The sequence below is a fragment of the Python bivittatus genome, unplaced genomic scaffold (assembly GCF_059951505.1).
Source record: "Python bivittatus isolate LINGU-HERP-01145 unplaced genomic scaffold, Pbiv_v1 ctg000700_np1212, whole genome shotgun sequence".
NCBI lineage: Eukaryota > Metazoa > Chordata > Lepidosauria > Squamata > Pythonidae > Python > Python bivittatus.
In genome coordinates, this window is record NW_028277098.1 from 72,572,012 (window position 1) to 72,590,908 (window position 18,897).

The 18,897-nt window shown below is 39.1% G+C and overlaps 1 protein-coding gene across 2 annotated transcripts in view; it reads left to right on the forward strand.

The window, feature by feature from the left end:
* Positions 1-16,824, forward strand: part of LMOD1 (leiomodin 1) — a 31,918-nt gene extending 15,094 nt beyond the window's left edge. Inside the window, exons 2-3 of one of the 2 annotated variants that reach the window (XM_007426051.4) lie at positions 11,480-13,006; positions 14,265-16,824. In XM_007426051.4, the coding sequence (XP_007426113.1) occupies positions 11,480-13,006; positions 14,265-14,321 (1,584 nt within the window). In that variant the 3' untranslated portion in view covers positions 14,322-16,824. Of the gene's footprint in view, positions 1-11,479; positions 13,007-13,841 lie in introns of both variants that reach the window. The other variant, XM_007426052.4, reaches the window with a different exon arrangement.
* Positions 16,825-18,897: the final 2,073 nt, after the last annotated feature.

Genomic DNA, 18,897 nt, shown 5'->3' on the forward strand with positions numbered 1-18,897 from the left:
GGGTGATTTATGTTGGCTTAGTATGTATAAACTCGGGCATTATGGTTTATTATACAAGCCATGGTTAAGCAACCTATGATTGGGAAGTTGCACGTAGCAATATATGGAGAATGATAGGCTTTCTACTATAAATGAAGAAGCTGTTTTGATGTTCTGGTTGAAATATACTATTTCTATCATCTCTTTCTGTGGTAGTTGCATGCAGCGCCATGCACAGCCAATATGCCAACATTCTTGGGCATCATCTAGATAAAAAACAAGCAGGATGTTTCTGATATTCAAAACAGAAAACATCTACCTGCTTCTGTTACCAATAGGTACAATTAAAATGAAAATATTGCAGGGAATGCCAGAAAATGCAGATACATTGCCATCTTGACAGAAGTTGGGTTGAAAAGTATCACCACCTTGACTCTATAAGCCACCTGAGGTAGATACTTTGTAAGTGCTTTCCACAGAATTTCATTACACAGAGCAGGTTGATGAACTCCGATATTTTGTGCTTCCTAAAATCCACAGTTTTGCTAGAGGCCTGTCTGTTCAGCCAGATATTTAATCTGGAGGGCACCACATTGGAGAAGCTGATTTTCTTTATTGAAGTTTACTGCCTGAAGGCTATAGTACTCTCTTTGATGGATTTTGGTCTGGGGACCCAAATAAATCTTTTAAATTTTCTCAGTTTTAATTTCTAATAAGTAAATATTGATAGATATAACTCACGTAAACCAAAGCTCTTTGGGGTCCTCAATCGTTTTTAAGAATGTAAAAGGGACCTGCACCAAGATGTTTGAGAACCACTGCATTAGGACATCTTTGAAGTGAAAGGGAGCTGCACAAGAGCTAAATATCTCTGGGGAGCTGATAAAGTGACCCTGGCCAAGTTACCCAGCCCTGTGGGACTAAATTGCATTTCTCATATACATACATTGGGTAATTTTTTTTCTCTTTATCATGCAGTATACACCTAATCTTTAAGACAATGTTGCATGCTGTGTGAAATGTATGGCTTGAATGATAGGAAGCTCTGGGCAGAGGAAGAAGTTTTAAAACTACCTCCCCTAGTAATATCTTTTGTAAAATTCCTCATACAAGAGTTTTGTTTTGTTTTAAATCCATTGGCACCAATGAAGTGTTTTTTGTTTTGTTTTTAACATCCTCAGGAGGAAGAGGAAATGTTGCAAAACATGGCTGAAGGAAAGATTTAAACTATTTTCTTTGCAAGTGGTGATGTCAATTGGGATCAATGACTAGGTTCAAGCATCACATTACACCATAATGTCGCTTGTTTGGTTTGGTTGTATGAACCCAGCTGTTGTGGATTGTAAAGCATGATTTATGCATATTCAATAAACCATTGTTAAGCAAACCATTATTAGCATTATGTGTGAATCCAATCATAGTTTTTATTCATGCTTATCAGAAAACAAAAGTGCATATCCAATAAACCATTGTTAAGCAAAACATTAGCATGATGTGTGAATCCAATCATAGTTTTTATTCATGTTTATTAGAAAGCAGAGGTACATATCCAATAAACCATTGTTAAGCAAAACATTATTAGCATGATGTGTGAATCCAATCATAGTTTTATTCATGCTTATTAGAAAGCAGAGGTATTGTTTATTAAGTTTGGGGCATTAACAGTACTTGAACCAAATTCATATTTTACAGTCCTTGCCAATTTCTTGCTAAGTTCTGCAGCTCTTTTAAGTAAATCTATCGGTATGGGTTAAATAATATCTAAATAATTGGTTCCCTGGGTCCAAATCCAGCAGAGTAGCTGCACTTGAAGAAGACCAAGGCAGGATTCATGCATCATTGTTTAGATTCCAAAACAAGACATTTCCAAAGTTGTCTTTTCCTTTTAAGGGAACATTGTAGTGGAGCAATGTTCTGCAATTGCCAGCAATCACCAACAGTGCTTGCTTTAGTATGCTTAAGGAGAAACTAGCTCCATTTTAGTTTGTCAAAACATCTGTGATTAATCCTAAAGGACTGCTTCTTTTTAAAGAAAGTGCAGGGGCAGAGAATGGGAAGTTTGTGCCAATAGCTACAAGACATGGTGAACTGGAAGGCATTTTCTGCATTCTCAGCATGGGATCAGATAGAGGATTGCAAGGACCAAACATGAACAAGGCTTCAGAAGTGTTACAATTCAGTGTTGTTGTTGTTGTTGTTCTAGGTTTTTTATCCCACCTTTATTACTTTTTATACACAACTCAAGGCGGTGAACATACCTAATGCTGCTTCCTCCTCCTATTTTCTCCACAACAACCCTGTGAAGTGAGTTAGGCTGAGAGAGGGTGACTAGCCCAAAGTCACCCAGCCTAAGGTGGGACTAAGTTGCTTATAAATTGACCAGATTCAAAAGCAATAAGGTTTGGCATCCTTCAATCTTTATTAAGTGTTTAGAGCAAGGATGGCCTATGAATCAAGTTTGTTATAACCATAGTTTTATTTGTTCATTCATTCATTTAACTTGTATATTACTAACTCCCACAGGATCCCCTGTGGTTAATGATGCTGTGCAGATAAAAAAATCTATAGTATATAACATTAAAACAGAGAAACAAAATTAAAAATTAAACAAAATCAGCCATAATAACACCTTAATAATACATATGTTCATTCAGGTTATTTAGGTTCATTAATTATGGCACCATTAATGCTTCATGAAAGAGCTCATTCCTGAAGGGTCAAAATTATATTTGCAACACAAATTTATCCATCTGTCCATCTCTCTTTCTCTCTATTGTGGAATTATGTGCAGGTATTTAAAAAATCCCTGAAGAAATGGAGCCCAATACTTGCCAGGATTTTAATGGGGTCAAATAATAACTGGAAAGTGTAGACCAAAAAGGAGCTGTATTCTAAAACTTCTAATTCCTTCTTAGTGATCAAAGAGAGAATAAATAGCAAATGACCTGAAAGAATGGAAAACTAACTCCATCAGGTAATTGTAATTTGCACAATGAAAGTCTCACAGGAGATCCTTCCTAAAGAAATGTAACAGTATCCTGTAAATCAATTTAAAATAATGTAGGGAGTCCTCTCAAAATGTACCCTTAGTGTTAGATTCATCTTAATCACATTTATCTTATGCCCAAAACTCAAGAGAATTCTAGACTACCTATCTGAGTTTTCTTTCATTTATAGCATAATGGGTAAGTTCAGATTTATCATTTGAGATTTCCTGGGGATTCCTATAGTGACATGATGTGGTAATGAAATGAGACGCTCTAACTGTACTGTAACACATATCAGCTTATAGTGGAATCTTACATCCTTCCCCACTACTCTAGTTAGGTTAATATTTGCAGACATTCTAATTATATAGGCAAGAAATTTAAAATAATGGGGAAAAGAGGTTCAAAGGTTTAAGAAAAGTAAAATAAGCCAAAACCTGCTTCAAAAACTTCCAAGAGGGCTTTCTCACCATTAAAAGAAATGATAGTGACTGGGTTTTGTTTGTTTTATGTCACCCAAGAGCATTAGTTAAAAGTTTGACAGCCCTTTATAATAAATCCAGCCTGAACTTGATGCACAATAGTTGGAAGAATCAGCTACAATCTAAAGGACAAAGTAGCTGGGGGGGGAAAAAACCTAGCATCCTTCTTTATAAATTACATAGTAGGATTCTTGCTCAGTTTAAAATAAATATATTTATCTCTTTAATACTAAAAGGTATTTAGAAAAAAACAGAAAACCTGTTAATAAAAAATTAGAACTATACAATTTATAATAAAAAATTAAATGATTGTTTGATCTAGAATCTGTATACATTTTCCCAGATATATCCCAAATTGGTGGTACAAGATTATGTTGCTCAATTTGCTTGAATCTGAAGGCCAATAATTTATTATGTTTCTCTCTCTTTTCTCAATTATCAGTACATGGTGCGTTGTAATAAAAATATGTTTTGGAAGCATAAAGCTTGTTAAGCTCATGTTTAAGAAAGACCAAATATCACTATTGTTCAGAAGATGGATCAGATGCAAAAAGGATTTATAATTCTTTTCCTCTACAAATTGAAGATTGTCTGATTGATGTTTCTTGTTTATGGTTCTTATGTAAAAACCATAAACAATAATTCAGCCTCAGATAAATGCTTTGGTAGTATCCCATACTAAATATAGTGATGCATTCAATTCCCTGTCTGTGTATAAAGAAAGAAAATCCACTACCATTTCCTGTACCATTTTTGTCACATAAAACTGTATGTTTCATAGTGCATACATGGTACATGGCCTGAAATTATGATAGCATCTGTATCACATGGTTTAATTTTAGTTATCAAAGAATGAGATACCAGGAACTACTCCAGATGAAAGCAATATCTGCATATGGAAAAAAGGAAAGTACTTGAACATCAAAAATCAGTTACACTAATGTGTCACTTTGCAAAATACTATAAACCCAAGCATATAAATTGGGTGATGGAATGTTACAGTCTAACATAGATCAAAATTGGTTTCAATTTGCCTCCAACTGTTACTTAGGTTGCTGGACTGATATGTTCTCAGCAGCTTCCTTTTCCTCCCTTCCAATTAATTTAAAGATGGCCTGAAAGGCCATGGAGTCCAGTAAAACATTCTTCGCCACCACGTTTTCTCCAACTCTTTTGCCAGCATACCACTTATACATCTTTACATTCCACACTTAGACCTCCCAGTAGGCACTCTTTTGCTTTCTCTCCAGGCTAAATGAAGCCTTCTCTTCTTTCTTTCACATGTTATGCCCACTCCAATAGTTTCCTTTCTTTTTTAAAAATCAAGTTGCAAAGCAACAACACATGGGAAAAAAGCTGAAAAGTTTCAATGAATGTTACTCCTTTGCTTCTATAAACCTGAACCATCAGTTCTTCGCTGTTATAGTCTCTGTGCACTTAGAGGGAAACAAAGGAATAGCCCATTCCCTTGCTTTATCTTGGCTTCAGAACAACAATGATACAATGGGGAGGGGGGGTCTGCATTATGTGAAAGAAGAAAATATGGGAAGGGGATGTGAAGACATCCATGTGTACAAACATCTGGGAAAGCAAAAGAAACAAAAAGGTTTAGTGAGGTGGAAATGATCCACAAAAGGAAAAGGCGGCATTAGTAGATCCAGCCAGCCAGTCATTGCGAGTTGTCTTCCCTGCATGGAAGCAACCAGTCAAGCCTGGAGTAAACACTATAAGGCCCTATTGCCAAACCAGTACAATCCAAAATGGATTTTCTTGAGTCAGTTTCAGGAACAGCCAGAAGCAACATAAGACAAGCTTAGGCTACATTGCAGAATTGCCCCTTAGAAACCTCACATAAGTGGCAGAGGCTTATCAGCAGTATAAAAAGGAGCACTGGCACATGATGAATCCCTGAATCTTCAGGCAAAGGTAATACTTCCCATATTAGAACTTCCGCAGGGCCGGGAGGGGAGGGGGGTGGTTCAGCTTCTTCTTGAATTCCAGCTACACACGGCTGAGTGAGAATGAGAATCCAGGGATTTAGTCCTGAAGAGTTTGATCAATCTCTATTAAATCAAGTACAGATGAATCCACTGATTTCCTATGGTATTCCAAATGAGCCATTTTATTTTCAGCCATTTTCAATTTGATACTTATAGTGTTAACAGTATCTTTAATTGCTTTGATAGCCTGTCCCATTTCCAGAAAAGTGACCACCATATCTTTCTCAGTAGTCTCCCAAACTCTTTGCCCTAGCAGAGGAAGATAGTGGCAGAACGTTCCTGGGCATCATCTAAACAAAAAACAAACAGGCCATCTCTGATCAAAGCAGAAAATAATTACCTGTTTTGTTCTTTTTAAAATTTATTTAAATAATTTATATGGCCGCTCATATCACAACAGTGCCTCTGGGCAGCATACAAAAATTAAATCCCAACAATTAAAACAACCCATGGCGCCCCAGGTAAATGACACCTTCCACTCATAAAAACACATCAGCAACAGAGCTAGCCTAACCCCCTGGGGAAACAACCAGGTCTTCAGAGCTTTACAAAAGGCCAGTAGGGCCAGGGCTATCGGGATTTCTGGAAGGATGTTGTTCCATAAGGCAGGCACTATCACAGAGAGGACAGGACCCCTGGATCCAGCAAGATGACAGTGTTTAATAGAGGGGACCCAGAGCGTGCCCTCTCTGCTAGTCTGTTGGAGTGAGCAGGAATAATGGGGAAAAAGGTGGTCCCACAAATAGCCTGGCCCTTTATAGGTGACAACCAGCACCTTGATTGAACCCAGAAGCTTTCTGGAAGCCAGTGCCCCTCCTGTTACCAATAGGAGCAATTAAAAAAAAATAGGATAAACATATTGCAGGGATAGAAAATACTAATACAATGCCTTCTTGTCCCAAAGTCTCCAGGTCCTGAACAACTTTATTGACATCCTTCCAATTACTTGAAAAGTATGATTCTCTCTCAATTAACTTTCTGCAAGACTAAATGTATCCAGTTCCTTAATTCTCTTCTCATAAAACTCAGTTTTGATTTCCTGACCATCCTCATTGCCATTCTCTGTCTATGTTCTCTGCTCATTTTTCTCTCTTTTTTTTAAGTTGTGTTGCCCAGAATGGGATATGGTACTCATGTTAGATCAATACAGTATAACTATTCCTCTCCATGCTTTGGGCCATGCAATGCTGACCACAATACAAGTCTTGAATAACTCCCTGCAGCTATTTAATTAATTTTAAAAGATACACGTTTTTGAGTTCACATATTGCACCATAAGATAATATTAGCTGACAATGGAATGGCTAGTCAAGGTGAAGCTGTATGTAATGATAGGTTATGTTAACTTGATGCAATGTATCAGCCTACCGCAACTTTATGGCTCAGTGTATCATGTGGATCTAGAAAACTAGGTTAATTGAGAAAAACCAGAGCTCAATAAAAAGTATAACATTGTTACTGCCTTTCTCTTTTTTCTTGAAAGATAAGTAGGAATGGATTGCAAATTGTGGAGAGGGAGAAAAGGATGGTGGTGTGTTTCTAATAGGGCTACATTTGGTCTGCAAATACCCAAACAACCATTAGGTGGCAGCAAAAATATCTAGTGATCATCTGGATGTTTTACTTCAGATCTGGTAGCCCTATTAGTAGGTAAATGAGATCATAGACTGTCTATCCTGGAATATTTTGTTTGTTTGTTTGTATTCCTAACCGTGATGAGTAGTTCTAGATACTTACAGTGCAAATAAGGCCAAGTAATCTCAAACTAAGTACAGAGATTCTTGTTTTCCAAAAACAGAGCTTGTTTATTTCTGTATGTAAACAACAGCTTAAGGCAAACTCTATTGAATCATGTGGCCTATTATTTCAACTTCTTTAGAACAGATGGCCTTTTCTGTGGATTTCCTTTAGCAAGAAGATAGAGAAACATTGACTCCTGCCAATGCCAAAAATGACAATCCATTTAAGCCTGGGAGATTCAAGTCTAATACTTTGACTAAGCTACTCTTACATGGGAATGGACAGCTAGATTTTATGTTTTAATACATCTTGATTCCACTCCAAAGGGCAAGTTCATTGACCTGAGAATTTGGCTTAAGCTACGGGTCCAACACACCCTAAACAACTGTCTTATGAGAGTTCTCTCTAGTTTTCGGCAGGAATAGCAAAATGTAATTAAAGTTCATACATGGGGAATAGTCTTTGTGCTTTTTTTGCTGATTCTTTTAACAAAACAATGGTCTTTACCAATGTGCTTTTTATAGTGTCATTTCTCTATCTGGTTCATGGAATTTCATTGGAACTAGACAACACTGTCAAGTCTTAATATTCCTCTGTTCTCCAACTGCATCTCCCATCTTTTTAGTTATTGTAGAACATCTATTAAGCAGCACAGTAGTTTTGCAGGAATATGAATACAATATGCCAGTGGTTGTTAAACAGGGGATAATTAATCCCAAGGGGGTAATGTGGGCATATCCTGAGGGTAATGGAGCAATTTGTAATTGTTTGTTTGTGAGTTAAGGATCTGGTTTGGGACTGCTATGGCTGAGATGCTTGTGTAGAACAACAGAGTCTGCGTTTTTTGTGGGAGTAAAGGCATTATTCAAGACTGGGAAAAGGGGTAATCGGGTCAAACAGTTTAAGAACCACTGCAATATGTAATAAATAAATGGTGAGAAAAAATTATTGAGTTGCGGGATTTTCTCTCATTTCTCTATTATTCAACTTGCATTTTCAGTTATTGTCAGATTCAGCCCAAAGAACTTCACGAGACAATGCAAATACAGTTCTGTTGCGTTTATTAGCTTCCACCTCAAGACAGAATCTTGCCAGACTGAACCCAAGTTCCCAAGCCAGCCAGCCACAACACTGTGAATTCCTTAGGGAGGTGCCAGCCTCATCTTCTTGAACTTCCCACGGTCCTGTTGGGGGCTAAGAACATGCTTATCTCCCTGAGCATGGCCTTCATAAGTCCATTCCATCACAGTTATAGTATTATATTATACGCTGATGACCAAGTCTTCTGAAAAGCACTTACCAACTTCCCTGTTATTTTATTAAAAAAAAGAAAGAAAGAAAGAAATGAAGCTATGTTATGTAACCCAAAGCAGCTGATTTTAGAGTGGCAGCTGTAATTCCAGTGCCAGGTCCAATTCCCATCTACCAAACTGGCTAGACTCCCTGCTCCACATTTTCTACTCTTTCTGCCTATTCATTTGTTCTTTCCTATGGGTCCAGCTTATAAAACTGTTCAGAGAAAGGGTACATATCTTGTGGCTAATAGTGGCTCTCCTCACTCTTCCAGCTGCCACGGTAAGAAGGGGAAACGTGCAGGCAGCAATAGTAATGCATGAGGTAAAGCAGTAGGATCAAAAGGCTCCAAGTTTGATAAAGGTGTCCCCTGAACTCCCCTAAAGTCTTTGGCAGGTGCTCAATGCCTTACGCCATGTTATTCTTCCAATTTTAAACACCCTGACAATCACAACATTCTTAGACGATGCCAATTATATTTTTTGGCCCAGCTCTCTGTTTGTGGAACATTACTATCATTGTGGGGGGTACCTTATGCCCAAGTAGTTTGGTCTAGGGATCAAAATAGAACACTGCTTGCATAGCTGCATTTCCTCAATTATACCGAGTCCAAAGTGGGAGATGGGAAATTATACTTTCACAGTAACTGAACCAAGGGGCTTCTCCAGTTAAAATACTTGGTTTCCAATGTTGTGATTATTTATTTATTTAGCTACTATTGCAGAAAATATATAACTCAAGACTAATCTTGGAACACACACAAAATACTCTCTATATCACTGACTTTCATTGTAAATAATTTTGTAATTTTAGAGGGTATGGAGTGTTTTTCTGTAAGTGGTGCTGAATACCTTTCAATTCTAAATATATCATCTTTGCAATGTATTGGATTATTATTGTTATTGATTGATGCCCATGATCTTCTACTGTTGCTTGATTATCTTGGGTTGTCTGTATGGCTTACAGTTCTTGCAGACTCACTGGAGTTAGTTCCTCTAGGACAGTGTTTCTCGACCTTGGCAATTTCAGTTGTGTGGCCTTCACCTCCCATAATTCCCCAGCCAGCAGGCAAGCTGGTTAGGGAATTCTGGGAGTTGAAGTCCACGCATCTTAAAGTTGCTAAGGTAGAGAAACACTGCTCTAGAAGTTTCAGAAAAGCAAGCAGCAGAAAAACATATTCCTAAGTCTAGTTAGTATAGTTTGATCAATAACACAAGAGCGATTACAATGTAGGATTGTAAAACAAAAGCCTTACTTTACTCCAGAGGGGGAGGAAGAGCAGCAAAACTATAAACAAACATACATAGGAAGAATTAACACTTAAATGGACACAAGGAGTAAAGACAAAGGGAAAAGAACACAGCAGGACGGCTCAGTTCAGGAAAAGATTACTGGGCAGGATGGTGCCACAGATGACTGGACATTAGAGAGAGAAAGAAGCTTGAACTATTTTGTTGAAGCAAAAGAGTTAGTTGCTGGGAAAAATATCTGTTTTGCTTAGTGTTATAGGGAATAGAATACACAGCTTATTCAGAAGCTTAAATGCCCCACAAAACCTTCACAATTCAGCTTTGCAGAACTAGTAAAAACAATGCAAGAATATTTGGTTCCAAAATTATTATTGACTGTAGAGCATTTAAAGATTCATAATTGCAAACAAAAAGAGGGAGAGGCCATTACAGCATAGGCAGCTGAATTTGAAATATGTCTGAACTTTGCATATTTGGTGAAGGGCTAAATGATGCATTCCAAGATCAGCTAGTTTGTGGAATTCTGAAAGAAAACATTTAAAAACCTCAACAAATCTAAGATTCTTAGGACATTTAACTTTTAAAAGAGCAACAAAAATTGCTATACAGTGTCCATGGAAACTGCTGCTAAAGTTACAATATAGCTTCAGTCAGGAGTGAAAACAAATGTTAATAAACTTGGCAATAACATATAGACAGACAATAAGTTAAAATTAATTGTGTTATCATTGTGGCAGATATTTACACACACAAACTGTAAGCCAATGTAAAGGAAAAACCTGCAGAAAATGAAATGAACTGGGACATATTTAGTGAGCCTGTCACTCTAAGAAAAGCAAGCCATTAAATAAGCAATCAGACTATTACTTAAAAGGAGTGCAATAGTGTATACCGTAGATAAAGAATTTGATAATGAAAGTGAAACAGGGAAAGCAAACCTAAAAAGCCACAGCATAAGGTGAAATGAGACCAACAATATGGCTCACCCCAGAAATGGCTGTCAAAACTATATCATAGCAATTGAACACTGGTTCTGGTCTATCAGGAAAATCACAGCACGAATTTGAGTAGCATTTCAGAGACACTAAATTAAATCCATCAGAAATACAATTAATATCATACTGGAGAAAAGATTGTCTCCAAGCATTTTATTGAAACCAACCTATTGCAGCAGAATATCTTGGATCCTACAAAGGGAATCTTTATGAACACCCACCACTAGCAGCATATTAGGTACAAAAATGCATCACATGTAGTTTGCCCCCCTCTCCCTGGATGTGGCTTTATTCCATGACTTTGACCTCTTTTCAAACATCTTGCCCCAGTTTCTTAGCATCCAGTGTCCATCATGTTTGTATCAACTTCTACCTCTCCCCTGCTTCATCACCTCCAGTAGCATCACCACTGAGAGGAACTTCAGCAGAAGCACCCCACAATTGCAATGACAGGTACAGTTTGCCCAGCAGCTACAGACTCTGGACTTCTGCTGTTACGGTCTGTGCTAACAGCACCACTGCCGTATGCATTTTTCACGTTAACTAGGCAGCTGTATAACTAGGTTTAACTAATATTTGGAAATGGTAGTAATATTAGCTCTGGTTTTCATTGACTGACTGCTGGTTTTTATTCTACTAAATATGTGTTTATTACTACATTTATATCTTGCCTTTTTTCTGGGAGCTCAAAATGACATGCATAGGATCATTCTCTCTTACCAAGTTTTCTTTCTGGTTCCCCCCACTCCCAAGGAAGCAACAGCAACAGAGAAAAAGAAAGAGGCAAAGATTCTCGAAGACAAGCGTAAGGAACCTTACAGCAGAGATCTGAAAAAAAGTAGACCTTCTGATCTGATAAAAGAAGGAAAAGAAGAAGAACAGGTCCACAAAGCAAATCAGAAGGGAAAGGATGAAACAGACAGCAACAAGAAAATGGGACTAGCTAAAGACGAGAAAACCAGTAAGGATGAAAAAAGGTTCTCCAGAGAGAAAGAAAAATCCGTGGCAGCAGATAAAAATGTAAAAGGCCAGGTGAGAGGGGAAGAAAGAGGTAAACTGCTAAAGAGCAAGTCAGTAGAAGATAAAGGAAAAGAAGAGAGGGCAGCAGAACATAAGAGAGGGACTGGGTGGGACAGAAAGATTGAAGATAAAAAAGAATATGAAAAAATGGGAGAAAGAAGATCAGCTTTAAAGCAAGACTCAAAGAGAGAAGATAAAAAAGAACCCCCCAAAGCAAGAGAAATAAGTTCAGCTACAAAGCCAGGCTCAAAGGTTGGCACTGAAGAGAAATTGCTGAGTGATAGTAAAGGAATTCCAGAGACAAAAGTCTCAATTTTAGAGCAAGAGAACATGATCCAGGAGCCTCCTGATAGCAGCCCTTCTAAATCTGCAGATAGTTCTTCAAGCCAGAGCAAGGAGGATGAAGCCACCAGCATCTTTGATGAACCCTTGGAAAAGATTAAGAATAATGACCCAGAGATGGTAGAAGTTAACATCAATAATTCTGACTGCATCAACAATGAGATCCTGGTACGCTTTGCTGAGGCCTTGGAATTCAACACCGTGGTCAAGGTCTTTGCCCTGGCCAACACACGTGCTGATGATCATGTTGCATTTGCCATTGCCATCATGTTAAAGTCCAACAAGTCACTGACAAGCATAAACCTGGATTCCAATCATATCACAGGCAAAGGGATTCTGGCCATCTTTCGTGCACTGCTGCAGAACAACACTCTGACTGAGCTGCGCTTTCACAATCAGAGACATATTTGTGGAGGGAAGACTGAGATGGAGATAGCCAAGCTGCTGAAAGAGAACATCACTTTACTGAAACTGGGCTACCACTTTGAACTAGCTGGGCCACGCATGACAGTCACAAACCTGCTAAGCAGGAATATGGACAAACAACGACAGAAACGCTTACAACAGCAGAAACAGGCTCAAGAAAAGGTGGAGAAGAAGGACTTCCTTGAGGTGCCAAAGGCAGGATGCTTGCCAGCTGGCTCACCAAAGAGTTCTCCAAAACCATCCCCCAAAACCTCCCCTTGGTCTTCCCCTAAAGCTCCTCCTAAGAAAACTGGCACCCCAGATGCTCCTCCCCCACCACCCCCTCTAGCCCCTCCACCTGCTCCTCCCTTGATTAATGAAAACTTACGCTTGTCCCTTTCTCCGGCCACTCAGAGGAAGATGGTAGAGAAAGCGCTTCCTCCCCAGGAGAAGAATTCCAGAGATCAACTTCTGGCTGCCATTCGCTCTAGCAACAAGAAGCAGTTGAAGAAGGTATGTCATTATGGCACTAAGCTATAATGTGACTTGCTTGATTTTGCTTAATGTTACTCATTGACTGAACCTTGTGGTTTGTAATCCATATTTTATGCACAGTGTTATATATACATCAGGCCATAGTTCAACGAGCTATAGTTAAAACAAACAATGGCTTCTTGCTATGTGTGAATCAAGACACAGTCATGGAGGTCATACTGGGATGCAGCATTTGACAATTATTGCTAGGTTCAATAAAGCTACCACCTTGATAATGCTAGTTTATTTTAATGCTTTACTCACACATACAGTCAGTCACCTCAAATTTCTGTGTCTAATGATAGAATATTTCCCTGTCATTTCTGCATGCAAGGGTTATATTCCTTCAGTATTGCTAAACTCCTGGTGGAGTTTCACACCCAAAAAGTCTCCAATTAACATCTCTGTTGGAAGATGGGTTTCTAAAGCACCACCTGAGTTTACCCACTTATTTGGATAATCCTTGCAGCCCTTCAGGTGCCACTATCTTTTGCAGATAAGGCAGATGGCAGTTGAGACAGGATGTCAGGATCTTTTAGGTTTCAGCATCTGCCTCTAAGAACACCAATCTCAACAGGCAAACCCATTTTGACAAGGCTGTTTCAGGGCTAACCTAAATTAAGATGTGCTTTTTAATAATAAAAATAGCTGTGATGGGAGGGAGCCACAAAGGGAAGATGGAGGAGAGTGAAAGAGGGGATATTAACACACTTGCTTGTCTGATGAATTGCTGTATCCTGGAATTGTCTGTACCACCATTAGATGCCTCTGGTTTTAGAATTTGTACTAACAGGTTCATGTCTTATTTTGGCAGGTGGATGTTCCCAAGTTACTTCAATAGTAGGGAAAAGAATCTAGATTTCTTGGACAGATGAGATTGCCAAGGCTGAATCACTGTGTTTGTCTCTCGGGTGACTGTTTACATGAGAAGAACTCAGCAGAGTAACAGCCCGCCCTGCATTAGTCCCAGATGAACAGTGTTCTCTGTGGGATTAATTTGGATAAAGGAATTAGATGGTTTGCCAAGAGGCAATGTTACCAGGAAGAAGTAATATTTATTTTTAGCGCTTTTTAATAATGAAACTTGTTTTTCTCCTGAGAAGGGTCTGCAGATATGGTATATTTGGGCTTTTTGTCTAATTTTCATTGCGGTAGCTCAGAAGGTAAAGGGGCAAATATTGTCACTCTTGAAGAAGTCTGAATTTGGGGCATCTCTGCTTATCTCACCATTTCCCAGGCAGCAACACTGCAGTCACCTGCCACTATGAACACTGAAAGAGCTACACTGGAGTAGCAGCAGCATGAGAAGGTATACAGCATACTTTCAACACGAGAAGATTCCAAATGAAGCTGTTACATTTGTACCCTTTGCTGCTGGACTGAAGTGGCAATGCCATGGTCTATTATGTCTGGAATAATGTATACTGAAGCAGGAGAGTGGAGGAGAAATCATGGAGACATAACCCATTGTCCAATGTCTCTGTGACCTCAAGGATTCCATTTCTCTGATAGTGGAAAAGCAAAAATAAATTTGTATAGGCCATGGCTCCTTTGGTGGAAAGAGATGGGTATGAGTTTTGCATTTGATTGCCGAAGACCTCTTATGGTGCCATGAATGTAGCTGCAAGCAAGGGCAGCTGAACGGATTGCATTACTGCCAGGTGGAGGGCCATGCTGCTTCTATCTCTGAAGTAAGCAGCAACTTCCCAGCCTCATTTTAGAATACCTAATCGTAGAATTCAAATAGGAGAACAAGAACAAGCTTAGCTGTGGGTGGGAAGTAATGGAAAAGGCAAGCAGTCTACATGTATAATGGGCTGAATTTTGGAAGCTCAAATTTGAAAAAATTCGGGCAGCATCTCTAGAACTTGGGGCAAACAATCAGTTTGAGCTCTAACTAATCAAGTGGGCAATAACTAGAAGATCACATCAAACATCTGTCAAGACATTCATTTACTACAGACATGGGATAAAATTTGGGGACCAGAAGGTTTCTATAATAGTTCTTTTTAAAACAATATGCTGGTTTATGGAAAGAAACACTCTGAAGGAAGAGACATTGATGATTTTCAGATCTGTGTTTTTGAAATGCCCATCAGTAAGCCTTGTTATGTGGACTTTGAGAATGCTGTCTCTTCCACCCACTCTATGTGTCAGCTTCCCTTCCTTGTCACTTCAGTCTTCTTTCCCGCTAAATGAATCCCAAGTCATGAATTATATTTTAGCATAATGGCTGCCAAATACTTTCCTGGTAATATATGATTATTTAGCATCACATGGTGGTTGGATCAATGGGTGCATCCGACCTCATCAATCCTGATGGAGTACCCATAATATTCAGGCTATGCAGGGGGTGCTGATAAGACTGAAGTTGGTCACCAGCAAGTATTTTTGAAGTGGCAAATATGCCACTTGGCATGTATGAAGTGAGCTTGGCATGTATGAAGTGAGCCTGAGACTGGAAGAGTGACAGTGTTTTTAGAAAATTGCTGAATCTCTGTTTTCAGTCTCAAGAAGTAGCACTTTTTTTCCCCCTCACTGTCTTCCCCAGTCTGGCTCTTCTGTGTGTGTTGGGCTATGGTACTGATCATCCCCAATCATTAGCCATGTGCTAAATATGACATTGTAACCCAACACATCTAGAGGATATAAGGTTTGGGGCACAGCTTTGAATGAAGTAGATACCATACGCAGCATGAACTGGACACGGAGCACAGAACATTTCACTTGCAGAAGAATGTGCAAGATGAGAACTGTTGAAACAATATGACAGTACTGTGGTGATTAAAGGGACCATTTCCTTGCCCTATGAAGAGTAATGAAGAAAGAACAACTCCATCAGCAAAACAGTTCAGCTTCCTGGTAGGCTTAGTAGTTTCCTGTATCTAAATCCAAGTATTGAACTCGACTAATTTATGGTTCAGGCTGTAAATTAAAACATGTTTTTGCATTTACATGGCTTTAAGAGATTAATATATAGATGAATAGATATATCTAACTTTTTGTGGAGCAGTGTTTCATGGCTCACACAAAATGCCAAAGCATATCTGCACTGAGATAATGCCAGGGGTGCAAATGTAAACAATTAGAAGTTTTTCATTTTCTAGTCTATTTCCGTCAACATCCAAATAAGGAGACGCACTGAGGCATTCTCAGGAGCCTGATAGAAAGCAGCAAGAATTCATACCTATTAACAGAGATAGAGCTCCGTCTCCCAGACTGCATATCTTGGACTCCATCATTTCAAAAAGAACAAGTGGAATTCCTATCATCCAGATATGTTGGCCTCCAGTGCCCATCATCTCCAGCAAGAATGACCACTGGAGGACACCAGGCTAATTTATGGAGATCATGATGTGGATTCAAAATGCAGGACACAAATGCAAAATAATCAAGGCTTCAATGCAGTGTTTATTAGACAGTATGTACTGGAGGGGGACCCCACAAAAAAAATGACAACAAAGGGCTTCTTTTTCTGACCAAATGAACAGACAAACTGAGTCAAGCAGTTCTTGTTCGCATTTGTGAAATGCTTGAAGAGATGTTATGTATGCTTCAATTTTAATTCTCTTTAAAAGGCAGGGGGTAGGGGGAAAGTATGCTTGCTGAAGCAAAAGATATTTTCATCACATTTGCAAAAATAATGGAAGTGAAAAAGCCAAGAGACAAACCACTTGAGTATGAGATCTCAAATGCAGATGTTGCTGCCATTTTCAACTCTGTAACTCATGAATGTAGTTGCATTATGTATAAAATTACCTGTACTTTCATTAATAAAGCTCACAAAATGCCCCTGATTGTGAGTAGTGAAACATTCTGGGGCCAGAGGCCATGAAGCCCTTCCGATGTGCTACTTGGTTTGTGCAGAAAGAGCCATCTTGATTGATGTGTGAGCTGGACCCCACATGGTATGCCTAAAATCTTTCAACAGAATCATGTTTCAGCCTCCTCCCCCAACTGTTCACAATTATAGCTGTTTCACAATGGGTAACATGGTTATGGTTGTTCTGACCACTGAAGCCAGATTTCTTGTTTTGGGTTTTCCATTCCCTGGATCATCTTGGCTCTAACCCCTGAGAAAAGAAACAGATTGCTCTAAGTACTGACCAGGTAATGGTACCATAGAATTTTATATATACGTGTTTTTATTGTGATCAATTATCTAGATTTTTTTTAAAAAGATACAAAAGTATAATGATCAGGGACACAGGATTTGATGGCACCTTTTAATTGCAGCAACTCAGAATTTAGCCACGATACTGGTAATGCTAGCATTAGAATCAAAAAGTAGAAACTTTATGTATATAGGTAGCGGTTTGTTCTGGATACTGTCACAGACGAGATGAAATAAGAGGATTCCTTATGTCCCTGTAGAAATTGCAGTACATGGGCAATGGATTCTATCTCCTCCAAACCACAAGGGCAAACTGGTTAGGGTAAGGGGATTTTTGGTGTTATCTGCTTAGGAGGAGCACTGATGGTGATCAGTTGTGCCATGCCTAGAATTTTAAGAAAAGCCATTGGGGTGGAACGTTCCTGTTTGTGTACAAACACAAGTCTTCCATGTGGTCTGAGTGTGCGGCGCATTGTGCCAGACAAAAGTATCTTCTCCCTCCTCTCACTGCCAGGTCACTGTGTTGCTGGCCAGCTCTGTGCAAAAGCTGAGTCTGATCTGACTGAGTCCAAGGCAGCTGAGTTATTTCTCTGAAGCCCAGAGAAATGTCTATATTTGGGCATTTTGCATAGACTAACCCAAGCAAAGCTTCATTCCTTTGCACTTCATAAGAGTGGGAAGCCTTCCAGCTGCCCAGAACAGCCAGGAGAAGGAAAACAACATCTGGTTTGGTACAGCTCTCCCTTAGCCATCTACAGCCCCGCTGCCCCATCTTTCCTTTGCTGGTGCCATTCTTCTTGGGGCTCCCCTGCCATTGTCACTGCGCATGCTTGCGTGTTTATTGTCAACCAATACACAATTGTGCTCTGTTATTGGAATACCCATGGACTTGTTGCTGTCACAGATGTCCCTGATTTTGTAAGTTTCCACTTCATTTGGAAAATGTTCTACATGTAATTATCATGGATAATTAGGAGAGGCTGATGCTTTCACAATATGTGAATGACAAATGGTGTGAAAACAATATATCTTCTGAGGCTTCATTTTCCCACAACTTAGAAAATATTTTTGGTTTATAGTTATAAAAAGCTGCAGTCTGGCTTACTCTTTCTGCACTTTGCATAGTGTTACTTACCCTCACAGGGTATAGCATCATGGATATCAGGGTTGTCCATGGGCATGGGAGAAGTCAGCAACATCAAAATGCTGGGTGTGCCTAGGTGATCGAAGCCCCACCCCCTTTTAATGTGTGTCACACACATCACAAGCATCAGAAAAGGGCTGGGGCTTTGATTGCCTGATCATGCCCACCATTTTGTGGACCATCTGATGAGTATATATAAATGTATACATGTATGTATATATGTATGTGCATGCTTATAATTAGTCTGGCCAATCTGTTAATGGGTGGGATCCAGATTTATGATCGGCCTAGTAATCTTGGAAGAAGAAGGAAAGATGATCTGTGCTGCTCCTCCCTTGCTTCTGTATCTGCAGGGAGAAAAGTTTCCTACCTTCCTCATGGCAAGGCGTCCTTTACAAACAGCTCATGGAATTCCAATATATTTTACATCAGAAGAAAATTACTGCTGGAATGCCTGTTGTTGTTCCAATGCATTTTATCACATGATATTGTATTTACAGTTCCTTGCATTCCAGTACCTTTGGGTAAAGTCGAAATATCCAGCACCAAAACATACTTTGGTCTTCTTCAATACAATTGGAGAGAATGCCATAATTTAAATTAGATGCACAG